General features: G+C 44.8%; 1 protein-coding gene and 1 long non-coding RNA gene across 2 annotated transcripts in view; one reads left to right on the forward strand and one right to left on the reverse strand.

The window, feature by feature from the left end:
* Positions 1-2,889: 2,889 nt before the first annotated feature.
* Positions 2,890-9,453, reverse strand: LOC138360318 (uncharacterized). The gene is made up of 2 exons (XR_011226283.1): positions 9,397-9,453; positions 2,890-3,792 (listed from the first exon to the last, which is right to left on the reverse strand). It is a non-coding gene; the product is annotated as an uncharacterized lncRNA (long non-coding RNA).
* A 6,838-nt stretch (positions 9,454-16,291) lies between these two features.
* LOC138360321 (origin recognition complex subunit 3-like) overlaps positions 16,292-18,276 on the forward strand; it is a 108,438-nt gene continuing 106,453 nt past the window's right edge. The window contains exon 1 of the mRNA XM_069320238.1: positions 16,292-16,443. Coding sequence (XP_069176339.1) covers positions 16,292-16,443 — 152 coding nt within the window. The remainder of the gene's footprint in view (positions 16,444-18,276) is intronic.

Below are 18,276 nucleotides of genomic sequence, written 5' to 3' on the forward strand. Positions count from 1 at the left end.
GCTAGAATATGCAGCAGTTGTAGGGTCCACTACCACCTGTTAGGTGGGTAAGGGGTCCATACCACTTGTTGGATTGGTCTGGGCCCAATAACTACCCATAGGATAGATATTGCGTCCACTACCGCCTGCAGGATGAGTATGGGGATCCACTACCGCCTACAAGATGGGTATGGGGTCCACTAGCATCCACAAGATGGGTATGGGGTCAACTACTACACACAGGAAGGGTATCCGGTCCAATACCACCCACAGAATGGGTATGGGGTCCACTACCACCCACAGGATCGGTACAGGGTCCTCTACCACCCACAGGATGGGTATGGGGTTCACTACCACTACCACCCACAGGATGAGTACAGGGTCCACTACCACCCACAAGATGGGTATGGGGTCCACTACCTTCCACAAGATGGGTATGGGGTCCACTGCCACCCACAAGATGGGTATGGGGTCCACTACCTTCCACAAGATGGGTATGGGGTCCACTGCCACCCACAAGATGGGTATGGGGTCCACTATACTACCACCTACAAGATGGGTATGGGGTCCACTACCACCCAGAAGATGGGTATGGGGTCCACTACCTTCCACAAGATGGGTATGGGGTCCACTGCCACCTACAAGATGGGTATGGTGTCCACTACCACCCAGAAGATGGGTATGGGGTTCACTACCACTACCACCCACAGGATGAGTACAGGGTCCACTACCACCCACAAGATGGGTATGGGGTCCACTACCTTCCACAAGATGGGTATGGGGTCCACTGCCACCCACAAGATGGGTATGGGGTCCACTGCCACCCACAAGATGGGTAACAAAGTTATCAATGTTGAAACAGATAGACAAATTTTAAGTTTCAAGTTTATACATATTGTGAAATTGAGAGTCAGTGTAGTAGCATAAATTGGTAAATCATAAATATTGTAAGTTAAGAATCTGATGCGTGTGCGTGCGTGCGTGCGTGCGTGCGTGCGTGCGTGCGTGTGTGATACCCTTGGTAAGGGAGAGTGGCAGGTAACCTTAGACGTTCTGCAGTCAAGGTGGGGGGTGGAAGGGTCAAACCCACCCTCCAACATCTGGGCATAGTACCAGCAGCCTCCACAACACTCCATCACTCCGCTACAGGAGACGATGGTAGGTGATGACTTCAACCCAAGGTTCAGCGGTTATCGCAAGTTCTCCTTGCTCTCTGGGGAAAGAAAACGGGGTCTCATCACTTTTGTAAATAACAACATTCCAGCACAGATTATTGATGACCTGCACATGGGGGATGAGTTTGAGCCACTGGGAGTAACCCTTTACTTAAACAATAATGCCCTACATATAATCAACCTATATGTGCCACAGAGTAAACTTGACCTTGACACACTGCCTGAGTTTGTTAATAATAATAATAATAATTTTTATTTAGGTAAAGGTACATACATAAAGAGATTTTACAAAGTTTGTTGGCTTTATAGATAGAGCTATAGATAGACTTAATGAAGAACCTACCCTGCTGGTCGGTGACCTTAATGCCAGACACCCACACTTTGGTGCCAACTGTCATCAGCCCAATGTTAATGGACGGAAACTGTCACTCTTTGTCAGGGGAAGTGAAAACCTTAGAGTCCTGGGTGATGAACAGCCAACTCCCCTCAGAGGAGGAAGATTAGACTATGCTCTCCTGCTGAATGCACAGGACACGGATGCCAGTACACACATTGTGCACAGTTTATGTAGTGACCATTGGGCACTAATTACCACCGTCGACATGAGCAAGAGAAGGAAAGAGACAAATAAAAGAAAAAGGTTATCACTCGGACCAGATATGAGGCCGCACTTCATAAACAGGATGAGTGACTGGTTCACGGAATACCAAATCCCAGAAGACATTAACACATTTGTTGATGACCTTAATCACCAAATTGAGAGCTGTCTAAGAGTTCCGCGCCGTACGCCTGGGCGAAGTAACCCTCAGAGGAAGAAAATAAAATGGTATGAGAATGATTACATAAAGATGCTTAACGCAAATGTGCGAGACATGAGTAGAGAGTACCGGAGACATCCCACTGAAAGTAACCAAGAGTTTCTGACCAGGGGGAGAAAGATACTGGCAGTATGGGGCGTTAAAGTTTATTGAAGATTAAATTCTGCAGAACATGTAAATATATAAAGTTCACATAAAGTAAGTAATTATATAAAGTTTATATTAAACACGGTTTATATTGTAGACTTAACAAAGTTGATATTATATAAAACTTAATATTGAACATGTAAATATACAAAGTTTCAAATATAATTTAAGGAATATATAACGTTTATATTAAAATATATAAAGTAAATATATAAAGTACGAATTAACAGTAACAATTCCAAGGACTAGATTTAACTTAAAAGGTACACCCGTAGTAAGTATGAGACCTTAGCCTATAGTGACATGGAAACTAATTCTGCAGAAACCTAAAGGTTAACTGGTACTAGAATTAAGGCCGAGTGCAAATGTGTAGTAATTATATAACACTAGGATATAACAGGCAGGACACAAAGAATAACTAATAAGTGAGAGACCACATAACACGTAATGTACCCGGCCAAGAGGCCGTAAAAGACCTAATGGATAAGGAGAAGGGGGGGTGACTACAAGTAGGGCTTACTAGCACCTAGACTGGGCAAAGTATTAGCTGCGGACAGCGGGACACTTGGGGACCGGCGCTGCACCCCCACCGCAGGCCAGCGGCCGGACCCCCCCCCCCCCCCCGAAGGGCGAGTGCCAGTTGGCCCCGTGAGGCACTCAATGTAGCAGAGCAACAACGTCCCGTCTGACGTAGGATGTGAGCACTACTCTTCCGCCTGCCGTTTGCCATTATTTCTGATGTGGCGAGCCCGTCCCGAGACAGCTGGGTGCGGAGCGTAGTCATCTGAAGTCAAGCCTAGCGCCGAGAGGGCAGCGCGTAGGATCCTGGAGAAATCTCGCCTGGTGACAGGAGCGCTTGTAGGATCTGTGCTTGTAGGGTCCGAAGAGTGTTGATTCCTGACCATGTAAGCGATACCTGGTCCAGTCGGAGCGTGCGTCGATTTTTTGTCGCGTAGCTCACCTCCCCCGAGCTGAAAGATATAAGGCAGTAAGGGTGGGCAGAAGCGGCGTGCAGTGTTATCGTGACAGGCAAGAGCACAGACGAGAGGGAAACCCTAGCTGAATCAATACGGAGACGAAAACGGGGGAGGGAGCCCGGCAGCAGGAATTAAGAGAAACCTTAATTAACAGTCCTGGATGAATAAAGAGCATCCGAATAATTATACTGTAGCAATGAAGGGGGGCCAACAAATCTAAGAATCTTCCAGCAAACGGAAGGGGGAAGTACCTTTGCTAAGCAAAGGTGGGAGAAAACCGGTAGGAGAACAGCAAGGAGGCACAAAGCAACTATAACAGGGTAAGACGAAACACTATAAATCTTGAATATAAACAATACATATACCAAGAAAGGGTATAACAACTAAGCAACATACACATAAACAATAAAATGGAATAAGAACCAATTCTTAAAGCCAAATCTATAACATGCTTGTGTCCTAATCGGATGTAGAATGTGAGCGGGGAACATTACCCTTGGTCTCTATCCCATCTCTGCCTCCAGACGGGTGATTGGGCTGGATAGAAGCCAAGGAGTCTGCCTTGAGTGGCCGCTGAGTGTAGTCTTGTGTTGTCAATGAGCGTCTGCGAGCCGCAGCTAGTACGCCGTGAACTTCGGCAACATCTTTAGAACAGGAGCAAAGTGAAATCGACGGCAGGGAGCTGCCTTTCAGTAACTGTAATAAGGATAATAATAAGAATACAATGTCGTAAATAATCGTACAATGAAGAATACAATGTAATATCGTAAATAACAGATGACGGCAAGTGCCGCAGAATGGAAGAAATTAAGAAAGCAACGCCAAACCATAATATCAATTTATATTTTAATAAAATAATACTGGAATGACAGTAACGGTACGGAATAATATTAATACTGCCATATAGCCCAGCAAATAAAGAGAAGATAATAGTATTAACGTAGGCCCTGGGCGGCTGCATCCCGGCACCGCTGCGTGCGTTGATGGTGATCAGAGGAATATCCGGCTCGCGTTCTCTTCCTCGCCGCAGTAGGGTGTGAAGGGGGGGGGGGGGTTCCGGCTTGTCGTGGCTGCGAATAAAGGGAACAGAAGAAACCGGCATTGCGCGCCAAGCGGGCAGAGCGCAGTGGAAGGGATAGCGGTTGAGGGCCGAGGGCCGAAGAAAAGATAACGTCGCCGAGGCGCGCTGGACGGCACACAACCCGGTCTGAGAAAGGACATAGGCCCAAAAACGAGAGGCGATAACGTAGAATGGGTTGGAAGAATGCGGAAGTAAGCGGGCGAGACCGAGTAAACAGGGAACCAGGGGGGGGGGGGGCCAACCGATAAGCCGCGGCTCGCGCACCGCTAGCCATACCTAAACATACCTAGACAGGAAGGGGAGAAGCATAAAGGTAGCCCAGCAAAAGACTAGTAATTAGTAATTAGTAACTCTGCAAATAGCACATCCTGGCTGACTTAATAATTTACTTAGTAACTCTGCAAATAGCACATCCTGGCTGACTTAATAATTTACTTAGTAACTCTGCAAATAGCACATCCTGGCTGACTTCTTAATAATTTACTTAGTAACTCTGCAAATAGCACATCCTGGCTGACTTTACTTAATAATTTACTTAGTAACTCTGCAAATAGCACATCCTGGCTGACTTTACTTAATAATTTACTTAGGAACTCTGCAAACAGCACATCCTGGCTGACTATTTAATAATTACAAAGTAACTCTGCAAATAGCGCATCCTGGCTGACTTTACTTAATAATTTAATTGGTAACTCTGCAAATAGCACATCCTGGCTGACTTTACGTAATGACGTAAGGCAAGGAAAATGAACAAACATACTGAACACAGCAACGCAAAATTAAACATGCGACATGAGCAAAGCATCAACTGTCGGAGTAAATTAAGGTAGGCTGTTTGGGAAAAGGAATCCGTGGTAATCTGAAAGCAGGAGGCATGTTAGTGCTGAAATGTAGAACGTAATTAAGAGGAAGGGCAAGGCATGTCGCGAGATGTCTGCCAGTACAAAATAAGAAACCTTCCATATAAGCGTATAAAATCTTAATTTACATTGTCTTAGGAAGGCAAAGAACGGGATATCATTAAATATACGACGTTCCCGACGACGCTTCGACGCCGCCATCTGCTGGAGTGTACCGTGCCCCAGGCAACGTGGGGGCCACCCCCCTGTCCAGGTCACCTGAATAGGGGCAAGGCATGGCACGTGTTATCTGCAGGTACAAAATAAGGGTATACAATCGGCGTGCATATATAACCATTTTTACATTAAGAGAACGGAGGGAAAGCATAACATAAATATAACCTGATAAGTAACGTGAATAAACTGCAAGAGCCAAGTGTAAATACTGTAACCACTGAGGAAACTAAACTGCAAAGCTAAGCATAAACTACTGTAACTACCGATGAAACTAGGCAAAAATGCAGGGCCAGGAGACGTGAAGCTAAAATAAGGGCCCGCGAATACTGCAAATAGCACATCCTGTCTGACTTTACTTAATAATTCTTAGGAACTCTGCAAATAGCACATCCTGGCTGACTTTACTTAATAATTTACTTAGTAACTCTGCAACTAGCACTGCCTGTCTGACTTTACTTAATAAATTACTTGGTAACTCTGCAAATAGCACATCCTGGCTGTCTTTACTTAATGACGTAAGGCAGGGTAAAAGTGGGCAAGCATACTGGACACAGCGACGCAAAAATAAACATGCGACATGAGCAACGCATCAACTGTCTGAGTAAATTAAGGAGGCTGATTGGGAAAGAAAAGTCCGAGGTAACCTGGAACAGGAGGCATGTTAGCGCTGAGATGTAGAACATAATTATGAATAGGGCAAGGCATGGCACGTGGTATCTGCAAGTACAAAATAAGGGTATACAATCGGCGTGGATATATAGCCATATTACATTAAGGGAACGGAGGAGATGCATAACATAAATATAACCAAATAAGCGACGTGAATAACTGCAAGAGCCAAACGAAAGTACTGTAACTACTGAGGAAACTAGGCAAACTGTGCTATTATAACATAATTACAATTAATACAATTATAACATAAATAATTATAAATTGCAAAACAAAGTATGCTCAAAATAAAGCTGGACTATAATTCGTTAGAGAAACGGGATTAACACTTGTAAGTTTCCACAGTCGGTGGCTGTGGAAACGTTCCGGGCTACACCGGCAGATGAAACGTCTGGATAAACCAGCGGCCTGGGGGGGGGGGGCCACTGTGACTTCCGGGCTACCAGGCAGACAACACGTCTGGATAAACCAGCGGCCTGAAAGACCACATATTTATATGGCCAATGTAAATAAGATACCTGAATAACATCGCCAGCTTAACTCACCACAGGAAGAACGTCGGCTGGACATGAACCCCCGAGCGCAGACAGCGAAGACGGCAGCGGCTATGACAACCTTCGTGGCTACATTAGGCAGACAAAACGTCTGGAGAAACCAGCGGCCTGGGGGGGCCGCAGTAGATTCCGGGCTACACCGGCAGACAACACGTCTGGATAAACCCGCGGCCAGAAAGGCCGTGTATTTATATGACCAATATAAATATAATACCTGTAGAACATCGTCGGCTTAACTCATCGCAGGAAGGACGTCGGCTTAACTCATCGCAGGAAGGACGTCGGCTTAACTCATCGCAGGAAGGACGTCGGCTTAACTCATCGCAGGAAGGACGTCGGCTTAACTCATCGCAGGAAGGACGTCGGCTTAACTCATCGCAGGAAGGACGTCGGCTTAACTCATCGCAGGAAGGACGTCGGCTTAACTCATCGCAGGAAGGACGTCGGCTTAACTCATCGCAGGAAGGACGTCGGCTGGGGAGCAGCCCCTGAACGCAGTCAGCTAAGACGGCAGCGGCTGTCAACCTTCCTGGGTACGTTGGGCAGACTAAACGTCTGAATAAACCAGCGGCCTGGGAAGCAGCAGTATCTTCCGGGCTACACTGAGCAGACAATACGTCTGATAACCAGCGGCCTGGGAGGCCGCAGTATATTCCGGGCTACACCGAGCAGACAATACGTCTGATAACCAGCGTCCTGGGAGGCCACACATGTCTGGATAAGCCAGCAGCCGGGAGGCTGCAGATTCTTCTGGGCTACACCGGGCAGACAAAACGACTGTAAAAACGTTTACTGGTACTGGTAAACGAAACTGGTACTGTCTAGCGTCAGTACTTAATAACTTTGACAAAGTCAAGGAAACAAGTATAAAGGTAAAACAGTAAGTAAAATGACATGCACTTAGGCAATGCATAATTAGTAATAAATTGCTGATGGAACTAATCATAATACGAGTCCGAGATAAACTTAAAGGGAGAGGCATGAGGCCCGAAGACAGCATCTAGGACATCCTAGCTGACTTTACTTAAAGGTGAAGCATAAGTTAAACAATTGTAAACCAGTAAAGTAAAACATGCAGCAAGGGCAATGCAAAATGCAGGACATTTGCTGAGGAAACTAAACATAAATGCAGGGCCAGAAGAAACTTAAAGCAAGAGGCAAGGGCCCGATCCCGACAACTATCACATCCTAGCTGACTTTACATAATAACTTAAAGGCAAAGCAGAGGTTAAACAAACGAATGTGAAACCAGCAAAGAAACTAGCAGCTTGACACTGCATAAAATTCATTAATAAATTAAGGAAACTTATGGAAAACAAGTCCATAAAAACTTAAAGCTAGAGGCCGGAGGCCTGTGACACAGCAGCTAGCATAATCTAGCTGACTTTACATAATAACTTAAAGGCAATAGCAAAAGTTAAACAAACAAATGTAAAACCAGCTAAAGAAAACATGAGCTTGACACTGCATAAAATTCATTAATAAAGGAAAGTTATGGAAAAACAAGTCCATGAAACAAAGCTAGGAGCCAGAGGCCTGAGACACTGCAGCTAGCCTAACCTAGCCGACTTTACCTAATAACTTATAGGCAAGCAAAGTTACACAAACCTAAGTGTAAAACCTGCAAAAGAAAACATGCAGCTTGACACTGCATTAAATTCAATAATAAATTAAGGAAACTTATGGAAAACACAAGTCCAAGAAAATTTAAAGCTAGAGGCCGGAGGCCTGAGACACAGCAGCTAGCATAACCTAGCTGACTTTACCTAATAACTTATAGGCAATGACCAAAAGTTAAAACAACCTAAATGTAAAACCAGCTAAAGAAACACGCAGCTTGACACTGCATAAAATTCAATAATAAAATGAGGAAACTTATGGAAACAAATCCAGAAAACAAAGCTAGGGGCCAGAGGCCTGTGACACTGCAGCTAGCCTAACCTAGCTAACTTTACCTACTAACTTAAAGGCAATGACCAGAAGTTAAAACAAACCTAAATTTAAATCCAGCTAAAGAAACATGCAGCTTAACACTGCATAAATTTCAATAGTAAATTAAGGAAACTTGTGGGAAAACAGGTCCATGAAAACAAAGCTAGGGGCCAGAGGCCTGTGACACAGCAGCTAGCCTAACCTAGCTGACTTTCCCTAATAACTTAAAGGCAATAAGCTAAAGTTAAATAAAACTAAATGTACAACCTGCAAAAGAAACAGGGAGCTTGACACTGCAATAAATTCGTTAATAAGTTAAGGAAACTTATGGAAAAACTAGTCCGTTAAACTTAAAGCTGGTGGCCAGAGGCCTGTGACTCAGCAGCTAGCCTAACCTAGCTGACTTTACCTAATAACTTATAGGCAATAAGCAAAAGTTAAAACAGACCTGAATGAAAAGCCTGCAAAAAACATGCAGCTTGCCACCATTAAAATCATTAATAAATTAAGGAACTTATGAAAATACAAATCCATGAAAATTAAAGCTAGGGGCGAAAGCAAAGGTAAAATTACAGTAAATATTGTAGCGTGAGGAAACACACCCTGACTAACAGTCAGACTGTAAGGAAGGACATATAAAGAACGTAAATAATAAATAACGGCATAACAGAAGTCGCCCAACAGCATACCTCACGTCGACTGGGTGGGGAGCTTAAGGACAGGGCTGAGCAGATGGGGAAGGAGAGGGTAGGGGTGGACAGGCCTCCTCCCGAGTGTGCTTCAAATAACAGCCACCTACTGGAGAAAACCCAGTGCCCCATAACACCGAGGGTCACCTTCCCCTCTAGGACCACTGCACCTGCATTTGGTCACCAACGCTGAACCACCAGGCGTGCTTCAGGGCGCGCGCGCCAACAAAGAGACAAACACTGGTCTGACGCGCCAACACAAACACTGGTCCCGCGCGCCAACAAAACACAAAAACTACCTTAAATGTTGAGAAGGGCAGGACGCCCCTAACGGGTCGCTCCGAGTCGTTGTCGCGGGAACTGTTGTAGGGTCCATGCTGTGAGAACAGTTGAGCGGGCTAAACTCCTGTGTTTACGACTCGCTGAGCAGCAGTGAGTCGTGAATAGTCGTGAAGTTTTGCGAGGGCAGCGGCGAGGGCAGGCGGAGTGAGGCGGAGCCCCGTTGTGCGCCCGTATTTATACGGCCCCAAACTGCCCGCGCAACGCCGCGGGACGCGCTGCGCAATTGTTTCTTTCTCCCCCGCCAGAAACATCCCCGCTTGTGATGCAAGCAGTGACCATTTGTTTAAAACTGTGTGTCAAGTAGCCAGGGAAGAGAAGATTAAAGAGCGGGAAAGACAATGGCTTGAGTTCACTAGCTCTATTGGACGGGAAACATCTGCAAGACAAGTGTGGGCAAAAATTCAGATAGCTAAGGGGGGCAGAGCCCGGCCTGCGGCTCACAAAGACCCCCAGGGTAAGGCTGAGGAACTAATTCACAAGTGGAGTGATGCAGCATCCTCCTCCCCCCTTCCTGCAGAAATCGGCAGGGAACAGCTCCTGCGACATGATGACAGAAGAATTAGGATAACAAGAGCACTGTCTAGTGATGACGAATATGGGGAACCAATCACAGCCCAAGAAGTAAGGGGCGCTATGAAAAAGGGTAAAAGTACAGCACCTGGTGAAGATGGCGTCACCTACGACATACTCAATGCACTGTGTGAAGTGTCTGGGAATCCACTACTCCACCTGTTTAACAAGTCATTCCTAAGTGGAGTGTTGCCCACGCAATGGAAACACACAATAATTATTCCCATACCGAAGCCTAATGACCCTGGTAATTACAGACCTATCAGCCTCGTGTCATGCACTTGCAAGATGCTTGAAAGGATCATCCTAAACCGACTGTTGCACAAAATAGGCAGGTTAGGGGAGGGGGTCAATGGATTTGTTAAAGGACGGAGCACAGCAAATTGTATAGTTAATTACTTGGCTAATGACTCGGCTAGGTACTCTGTATTTGTTGACATCAAAGGAGCCTTCGACAAAGCACAGGGGATTGCTATCCTGGACGAGCTTGCATGCATGGGTGTCAAGGGGAGACTCATGAATGGGTTGAAGACTACCTCACAGGAAGGAAAGCCAAGGTTTGCTTCAATGGAGCAGTCTCCAGAACAATGAATATGGAACTCGGGACCCCCCAAGGCGGAGTCTTAAGCCCTACACTATTCAATGTACTTATGAACGCCATTGCAAATATTGATTTTCCGGAAGGAACACAACAAGTGGGATATGCAGATGATGTCCTATACAAGCTCCCACCTTGAGAAAAATTGAACAGTCCATTGAACTCCTCGGAAGGAAATGTATTGAGTTCGGTTTCACTCTCTCCACAAACAAGACGAAGGCATACTCCCATCACAAGCGGAGAGCAAATGAAGAACTGCAAATTAATGGTGTAACACTTGAATGGGTTGACCACTATCGGTACCTTGGCGTCACTGTCGGCTCTAACAAGGGGAAGAAAGAGGAGCTCAACCAACTCACAGGAACATGCAAAAGTCGACTCAGGGCACTGAAAGCTATGACCTGGAATGGACATGGAGCCTCTATTGCCGTGCTTAAAATGACTCCATCAGCCTCCAGCTGATGCGTGTAGATGCCTCATCTAACCTCACTTATGTCACACATTAACCTACAGTTCCTGTGATATTTAAACTCCTCATCACAGTGGCGTCTCACCAATATAAATTGTATTGGATTTTGTCCCGAAATTGTTATATGCTGACTGGACGTATATGTATGTATGTATGCATGGATGTATGTAGGCATGCATGTATGTATGCATGCATACGCATACATACATACATACATACATACATACATACATACATACATACATACATACATACATACATACATACATACATACATACATACATACATACATACATACATACATACATGTATGTATGTATGTATGTATGTATGTATGTATGTATGTATGTATGTATGTATGTATGTATGTATGTATGTATGTATGTATGTATGTATGTATGTATGTATGTATGTATGTTCCCTGGCTACTTGACACACAGTTTTAAACAACTCTTGGTTACTTTCAGTGGGATGTCTCCGGTACTCTCTACTCATGTCTCGCACATTTGCGTTAAGCATCTTTATGTAATCATTCTCATACCATTTTATTTTCTTCCTCTGAGGGTTACTTCGCCCAGGTGTACGGCGTGGAACTCTTAGACAGCTCTCAATTTGGTGATTAAGGTCATCAACAAATGTGTTAATGTCTTCTGGGATTTGGTATTCCGTGAACCAGTCACTCATCCTGTTTATGAAGTGCGGCCTCATATCTGGTCCGAGTGATAACCTTTTTCTTTTATTTGTCTCTTTCCTTCTCTTGCTCATGTCGACGGTGGTAATTAGTGCCCAATGGTCACTACATAAACTGTGCACAATGTGTGTACTGGCATCCGTGTCCTGTGCATTCAGCAGGAGAGCATAGTCTAATCTTCCTCCTCTGAGGGGAGTTGGCTGTTCATCACCCAGGACTCTAAGGTTTTCACTTCCCCTGACAAAGAGTGACAGTTTCCGTCCATTAACATTGGGCTGATGACAGTTGGCACCAAAGTGTGGGTGTCTGGCATTAAGGTCACCGACCAGCAGGGTAGGTTCTTCATTAAGTCTATCTATAGCTCTATCTATAAAGCCAACAAACTTTGTAAAATCTCTTTATGTATGTACCTTTACCTAAATAAAAATTATTATTATTATTATTATTATTAACAAACTCAGGCAGTGTGTCAAGGTCAAGTTTACTCTGTGGCACATATAGGTTGATTATATGTAGGGCATTATTGTTTAAGTAAAGGGTTACTCCCAGTGGCTCAAACTCATCCCCCATGTGCAGGTCATCAATAATCTGTGCTGGAATGTTGTTATTTACAAAAGTGATGAGACCCCGTTTTCTTTCCCCAGAGAGCAAGGAGAACTTGCGATAACCGCTGAACCTTGGGTTGAAGTCATCACCTACCATCGTCTCCTGTAGCGGAGTGATGGAGTGTTGTGGAGGCTGCTGGTACTATGCCCAGATGTTGGAGGGTGGGTTTGACCCTTCCACCCCCCACCTTGACTGCAGAACGTCTAAGGTTACCTGCCACTCTCCCTTACCAAGGGTATCACACACGCACGCACGCACGCACGCACGCACGCACGCACACGCATCAGATTCTTAACTTACAATATTTATGATTTACCAATTTATGCTACTACACTGACTCTCAATTTCACAATATGTATAAACTTGAAACTTAAAATTTGTCTATCTGTTTCAACATTGATAACTTTGTTACCCATCTTGTGGGTGGCAGTGGACCCCATACCCATCTTGTGGGTGGTAGTGGACCCTGTACTCATCCTGTGGGTGGTAGTGGTAGTGAACCCCATACCCATCTTCTGGGTGGTAGTGGACCCCATACCCATCTTGTAGGTAGCAGTGGACCCCATACCCATCTTGTGGAAGGTAGTGGAACCCCATACCCATCTTCTGGGTGGTAGTGGACCCCATACCCATCTTGTAGGTGGTAGTATAGTGGACCCCATACCCATTCTGTGGGTGGTATTGGACCGGATACCCTTCCTGTGTGTAGTAGTTGACCCCATACCCATCTTGTGGATGCTAGTGGACCCCATACCCATCTTGTAGGCGGTAGTGGACCCCCATACTCATCCTGCAGGCGGTAGTGGACGCAATATCTATCCTATGGGTAGTTATTGGGCCCAGACCAATCCTACAAGTGGTATGGACCCCTTACCCACCTAACAGGTGGTAGTGGACCCTACATCCATCCTACAAAAACGCTTTGCGTAATAGTGGCTTTAGGTATTGTATGTATTAGCTCTATTTATAAATCCATCAACTTTTGTATCATACCTTGCATGTATGTACTTTACCTGACTAAATATTTGTATTTGTATCTGTGTTTACAGTAGGTACAATTTACAATCTCCGTGGTGTAGTGGTAAGACACTCGCCTGGCGGTCCGCGAGCGCTTTGTCATGGTTTCGTATCCCGGCCGGGGAGGATTTACTGGGCGCAAATCCTTAACTGTAGCCTCTGTTTAACTCAACAGGAAAATGTGTACTTGGTTGTAACAACGATTCTTCGTGGGGGTCGTATTCCAGAGACTTGCCCGAAACGCTACGCCTACTAGTGGCTGTACAAGAATGTAACAACTCTTGTATATATCTCAAAAAAAAGTTAACCCCATACCAATCCTGTGGGCGGTAGTAGACGATATACCCATCCTGTCGGCGGTAGTAGACGATATACCCATCCTGTCGGCGGTAGTAGACGATATACCCATCCTGTGGGCGGTAGTTAACCATATACCCATTCCGTGGACAGAACTGGACCCTATACTCATGCTGTGGGCGGCAATGGAGGCCATACCCATCCTGTGGGCGGTAGTAGACACAATTTTCATCCAGTGGGTGATTGTCGACCCCCATACCCATCCTGTGGGCGGTATAGTGGACACAATACACATCATGTGTGTGGTAGTGGACCATATACCCATCCAGTAGCCGGTAGTGGACCCCATACCTATCCTACGGGTAGGTATTGGGCCCAGACCCATCCTGCAAGTGTTATGGACCCCTTACCCACCTAACAGGCAGTAGTAGACCTTATACTTATCCTACAGTAGGTAGTAGACACTATACCATCCTGTTTGCAGTAGTTTACCCCATAGACATTCCAACGTAACATCGTTTTCTATTAACGTTCCGACAATACATTCTTTAAAGATTTTTAAAGCACTAACTAGCGTATATGAAGTTGATTGGTGAAGCACTATTATTCTATGTAATAATTTATAGTGCTTATTATAATTTACTAAGAACAACTAATATTTCTTAAAACAAAACTACGAGCCTTCAATAGGATGTAGCTGATCTGTAATATTCTAAGAGCATGGACTATAGCAGGTAAATTTCACAACCCATATGACCTGAAACTACAATTTTCATTATAATTGAACCAATCACGACTATTCTGCTGTCCACGGCGATGGACGGGTACTGTGAGACGTAAATTGGTACGTGAGGAAGAGTTTGGGCCTTGGAGAAAATGTAACTTGGAATATACCACATACGTACTAATTCACATTCAACATATTGACTTTAAGCATTTAGTCATATATTTTTTTTTTTTTTTTTTTTGAGATATATACAAGAGTTGTTACATTCTTGTACAGCCACTAGTACGCGTAGCGTTTCGGGCAGGTCCCTGGAATACGATCCCCTGCCGCGAAGAATCGTTTTTTCATCCAAGTACACATTTTACTGTTGCGTTAAACAGAGGCTACAGTTAAGGAATTGCGCCCAGTAAATCCTCCCCGGCCAGGATACGAACCCATGACATAGCGCTCGCGGAACGCCAGGCGAGTGTCTTACCACTACACCACGGAGACTGATATGTGCTGTCTTGTGTGAGAGCGGATTGCACCACGACAACGACCACTGCACTCGAGGAAAAGGGCTTAACACTCTTGCCTCCCCACCAGTTCCAGGCAGTTAGGACAATATTCATTCACAGAGTGAGTGACATCATCACCGAACAGCCCATCACTGAGATCGGCGACCTCTTGCTCGCCTCCTCCTCGCCAGATACACTACAAAACGCCCACCCTCCTCCCGGGAAACCCTGCTTACCCGGGTTTACTTTCCAAGGGAAGACGCTAAAGCAGTTTGCTGGGGACACTTGTTCCATCTTGCAACGAATTTGTGTTACCTTGTGGATGCTCCGACGGAACCCCCAAAGTGATAAGCCAAGAATACCAAGAATTGGAATTACCGTAAATTCAATCATGCAACTTTCAATTAGAGATGTCTCTTCACTGTATTTGATTTAATACATTATCATTATAACGGCTATCCATTAATTTTATTTCTGTATAATAATTTATGGTTATTCACTAATCCTTATTAGTCACTATAATTAATTCCACTTTAATTATCTATTTATTCGTTATAATGAGCTATTATGCTTCTTCATTTAAGGATTATCAATTATTTAATCATTAATTATGACTATTATTATTAATTAATTATTTGTATTTATTAAATAATTAATTATTATTATTATTATAAAATAAAATAAGTCCCCCACTCTGTGAGCGTTTTCTTCCAACCGCAGAATATTAATTTATATTTGAGAACGTTCAGGTTTTGAATGAACATCATGTTAAAATTTATGAATGCGTCTGTGGGGTCGACCGCTGGATGTAATGGACTTGAGTCGATTACGGGTTGGTTTTTGCAAAACACTTTAAAAAACCGATTATTTACAAATTGTACAGTCAATGGGCTCAGGACCTGAACTCAAAGGTTTGTAATGTATGATTATGTTACGTTGTTTGGTCGATTAGATACGCAGTGTTTAGTGGGAGTTCATATTTATTTAAAGTCGTGGTTACAGCAGTCGGTTGTTGGCAGTGTCGTAGACGTAAAGACGAACACACACACACACTTTTATTTTTTACACAGGTAAGTACAGGGGCAGCCATGAAATAATGAAACAAAAATAAACACCACTTTATTAAAGTCCAGTTAGGCATCTGGAGGTCATAATTTACATAAGATAGGCATTTATACATCATAATGTCACGATTTATGACTCATCAGCATAGCTGGGTCCTGTAAGTTTTATTCTTCACGTTAAAAAACAAATAGGATGAGGAGGCGTCGAGTACACACTTATACTTCACCAATAAATCCTTGCCTATGAAGAAGGGATGTGTGTCTTCCGGGTTTGGAAGGACACTTAACTCATCATCTACATACACGTCACCCCCCATGTGTATCCTAAGCTTTGTGGGAGGACATTTGTCGAGTCCTATTCTTTTCAAATATAACCTTGAGACCCTCGTCTCTACCGCCCCCGTATCAACAAGTATTTCTTCTGTGCATTGGTCGGGTTGTGATGAATCTGGCAACGGTATCCTAAGGTACGATCTGGAATTACACACCCCATTATCTTCACTACGTTGGTTCTTGAAATAGAGATAAGAATTATCCCGTTGAAACTGCATGATACTCGACCATGAGAGGAAAACTAAAGAAAAGCTCTGGGACTCGGTGAAGGCCGAAATAATTATCCATGTGTGGCGGCATTATGTCGACTTTGGTAACCAAGTCTATGCAGTTTTCTAGGTATATTTCAACATTTTCCGCCCTCCTTGTAGTGAGGTTTTTGTATCCGCTATAAAAGCCGATTTTACGATTAACGCTGGCGGTTACCTTCTAATCTAAACCCAGTTTTCTTGCATCTCGGTCTTGGATCATATTGAGTGTAGAGCCGGTGTCTACTAACATGGTACAAAACTCATAGTTTACCAGAGCCTTGAGGTAATTGTGGCCCTTCAGAGCAATTTTCTTCAATCCCTTCAGGGATGGAGGCTCGGTGCATACGGGAGGGTGAAGTAGGAACAGTGTTAGGACCTGTCCATCTGGGCTGACTTCATATCCAATATTATCATTGGTGTATTTTGGTCTTTTTCCGGGACTATTGATGGTCTGGCAGTCGTCCGCCTACCTCTTGCCGCCACGGTCCATTACTTCTCTGTTCTGTGAGTCCATAACTAGACGGGTGAAGGGAGAGGAGGACAAGAGGTAAAACTCGACTCTAGTCCTCGCTTATCTTACAGTGAGTCGCGCTTACAGAGCACCAAATTATATCCTACTTACATTATATTTAGTCAAGCAACATTTGCATCTTTAACTTTCAATTTATCTTTTATATTTGTAAACAAATATACAATTTTATGTATTACCAAATACTGACCAATGTATTACCAAAGACTGACTGCGTCCCACGCCAGGGGGAGGGGGGGGACTGACTGCGTCCCACGCCAGGGGGAGGGGGGGACTGACTGCGTCCCACGCCAGGGGGAGGGGGGGACTGACTGCGTCCCACGCCAGGGGGAGGGGGGGACTGACTGCGTCCCACGCCAGGGGGAGGGGGGGGACTGACTGCGTCCCACGCCAGGGGGAGGGGGGGACTGACTGCGTCCCACGCCAGGGGGAGGGGGGGACTGACTGCGTCCCACGCCAGGGGGAGGGGGGACTGACTGCGTCCCACACCAGGGGGGGGGACTGACTGCGTCCCACACCAAGGGGGCAGGGGGGGGGACTGACTGCGTCCCACACCAGTGACGGGGGGACTGACTGCGTCCCACTCCAAGGGGGAGGGACTGCGTCCCACTCCAAGGGGGAGGGACTGCGTCCCACTCCAAGGGGGAGGGACTGCGTCCCACACCAAGGGGGAGGGACTGCGTCCCACACCAGGGGGGGGGACTGACTGCGTCCCACACCAAGGGGGGGACTGACTGACATACAAGAGATTTTACAAAGTTTGTTGGATTAATAGATAGAGCTAGTACATACAATGCCTAAAGTCATTATTACGCAAAGCGATTCGGGCAGGAAAAACATTAATGACTAAAGCTTAATACTAATGGGTATAAAGAATAAAATGTGTTGAGAACAAATAAAAATAGAGACAAAAGAGGGGGGAACATGGCTGAAAAAGCAGTACAAATACAATTACAAATTATTACAGACAATTACAGACAAACAGCGTTGTTTTAAGAAAAACATACATGGGTTGGCAACAGAGGGGTAAGGTAGGTTACATGGAATTTATTAGGTAGTGCTTCGTTTTTATCTTAAACTGGTTGAGAGAGGTACAGTCTTTAACATGGTTGGGAAGGTCATTCCACATTCTGGGTCCCTTGATTTGTAGAGCATTTCTGGTTTGATTAAGTCGTACTCTAGGAATA

Source organism: Procambarus clarkii, unplaced genomic scaffold (assembly GCF_040958095.1).
Source record: "Procambarus clarkii isolate CNS0578487 unplaced genomic scaffold, FALCON_Pclarkii_2.0 HiC_scaffold_107, whole genome shotgun sequence".
In the NCBI taxonomy this organism is placed as follows: Eukaryota; Metazoa; Arthropoda; class Malacostraca; order Decapoda; family Cambaridae; genus Procambarus; species Procambarus clarkii.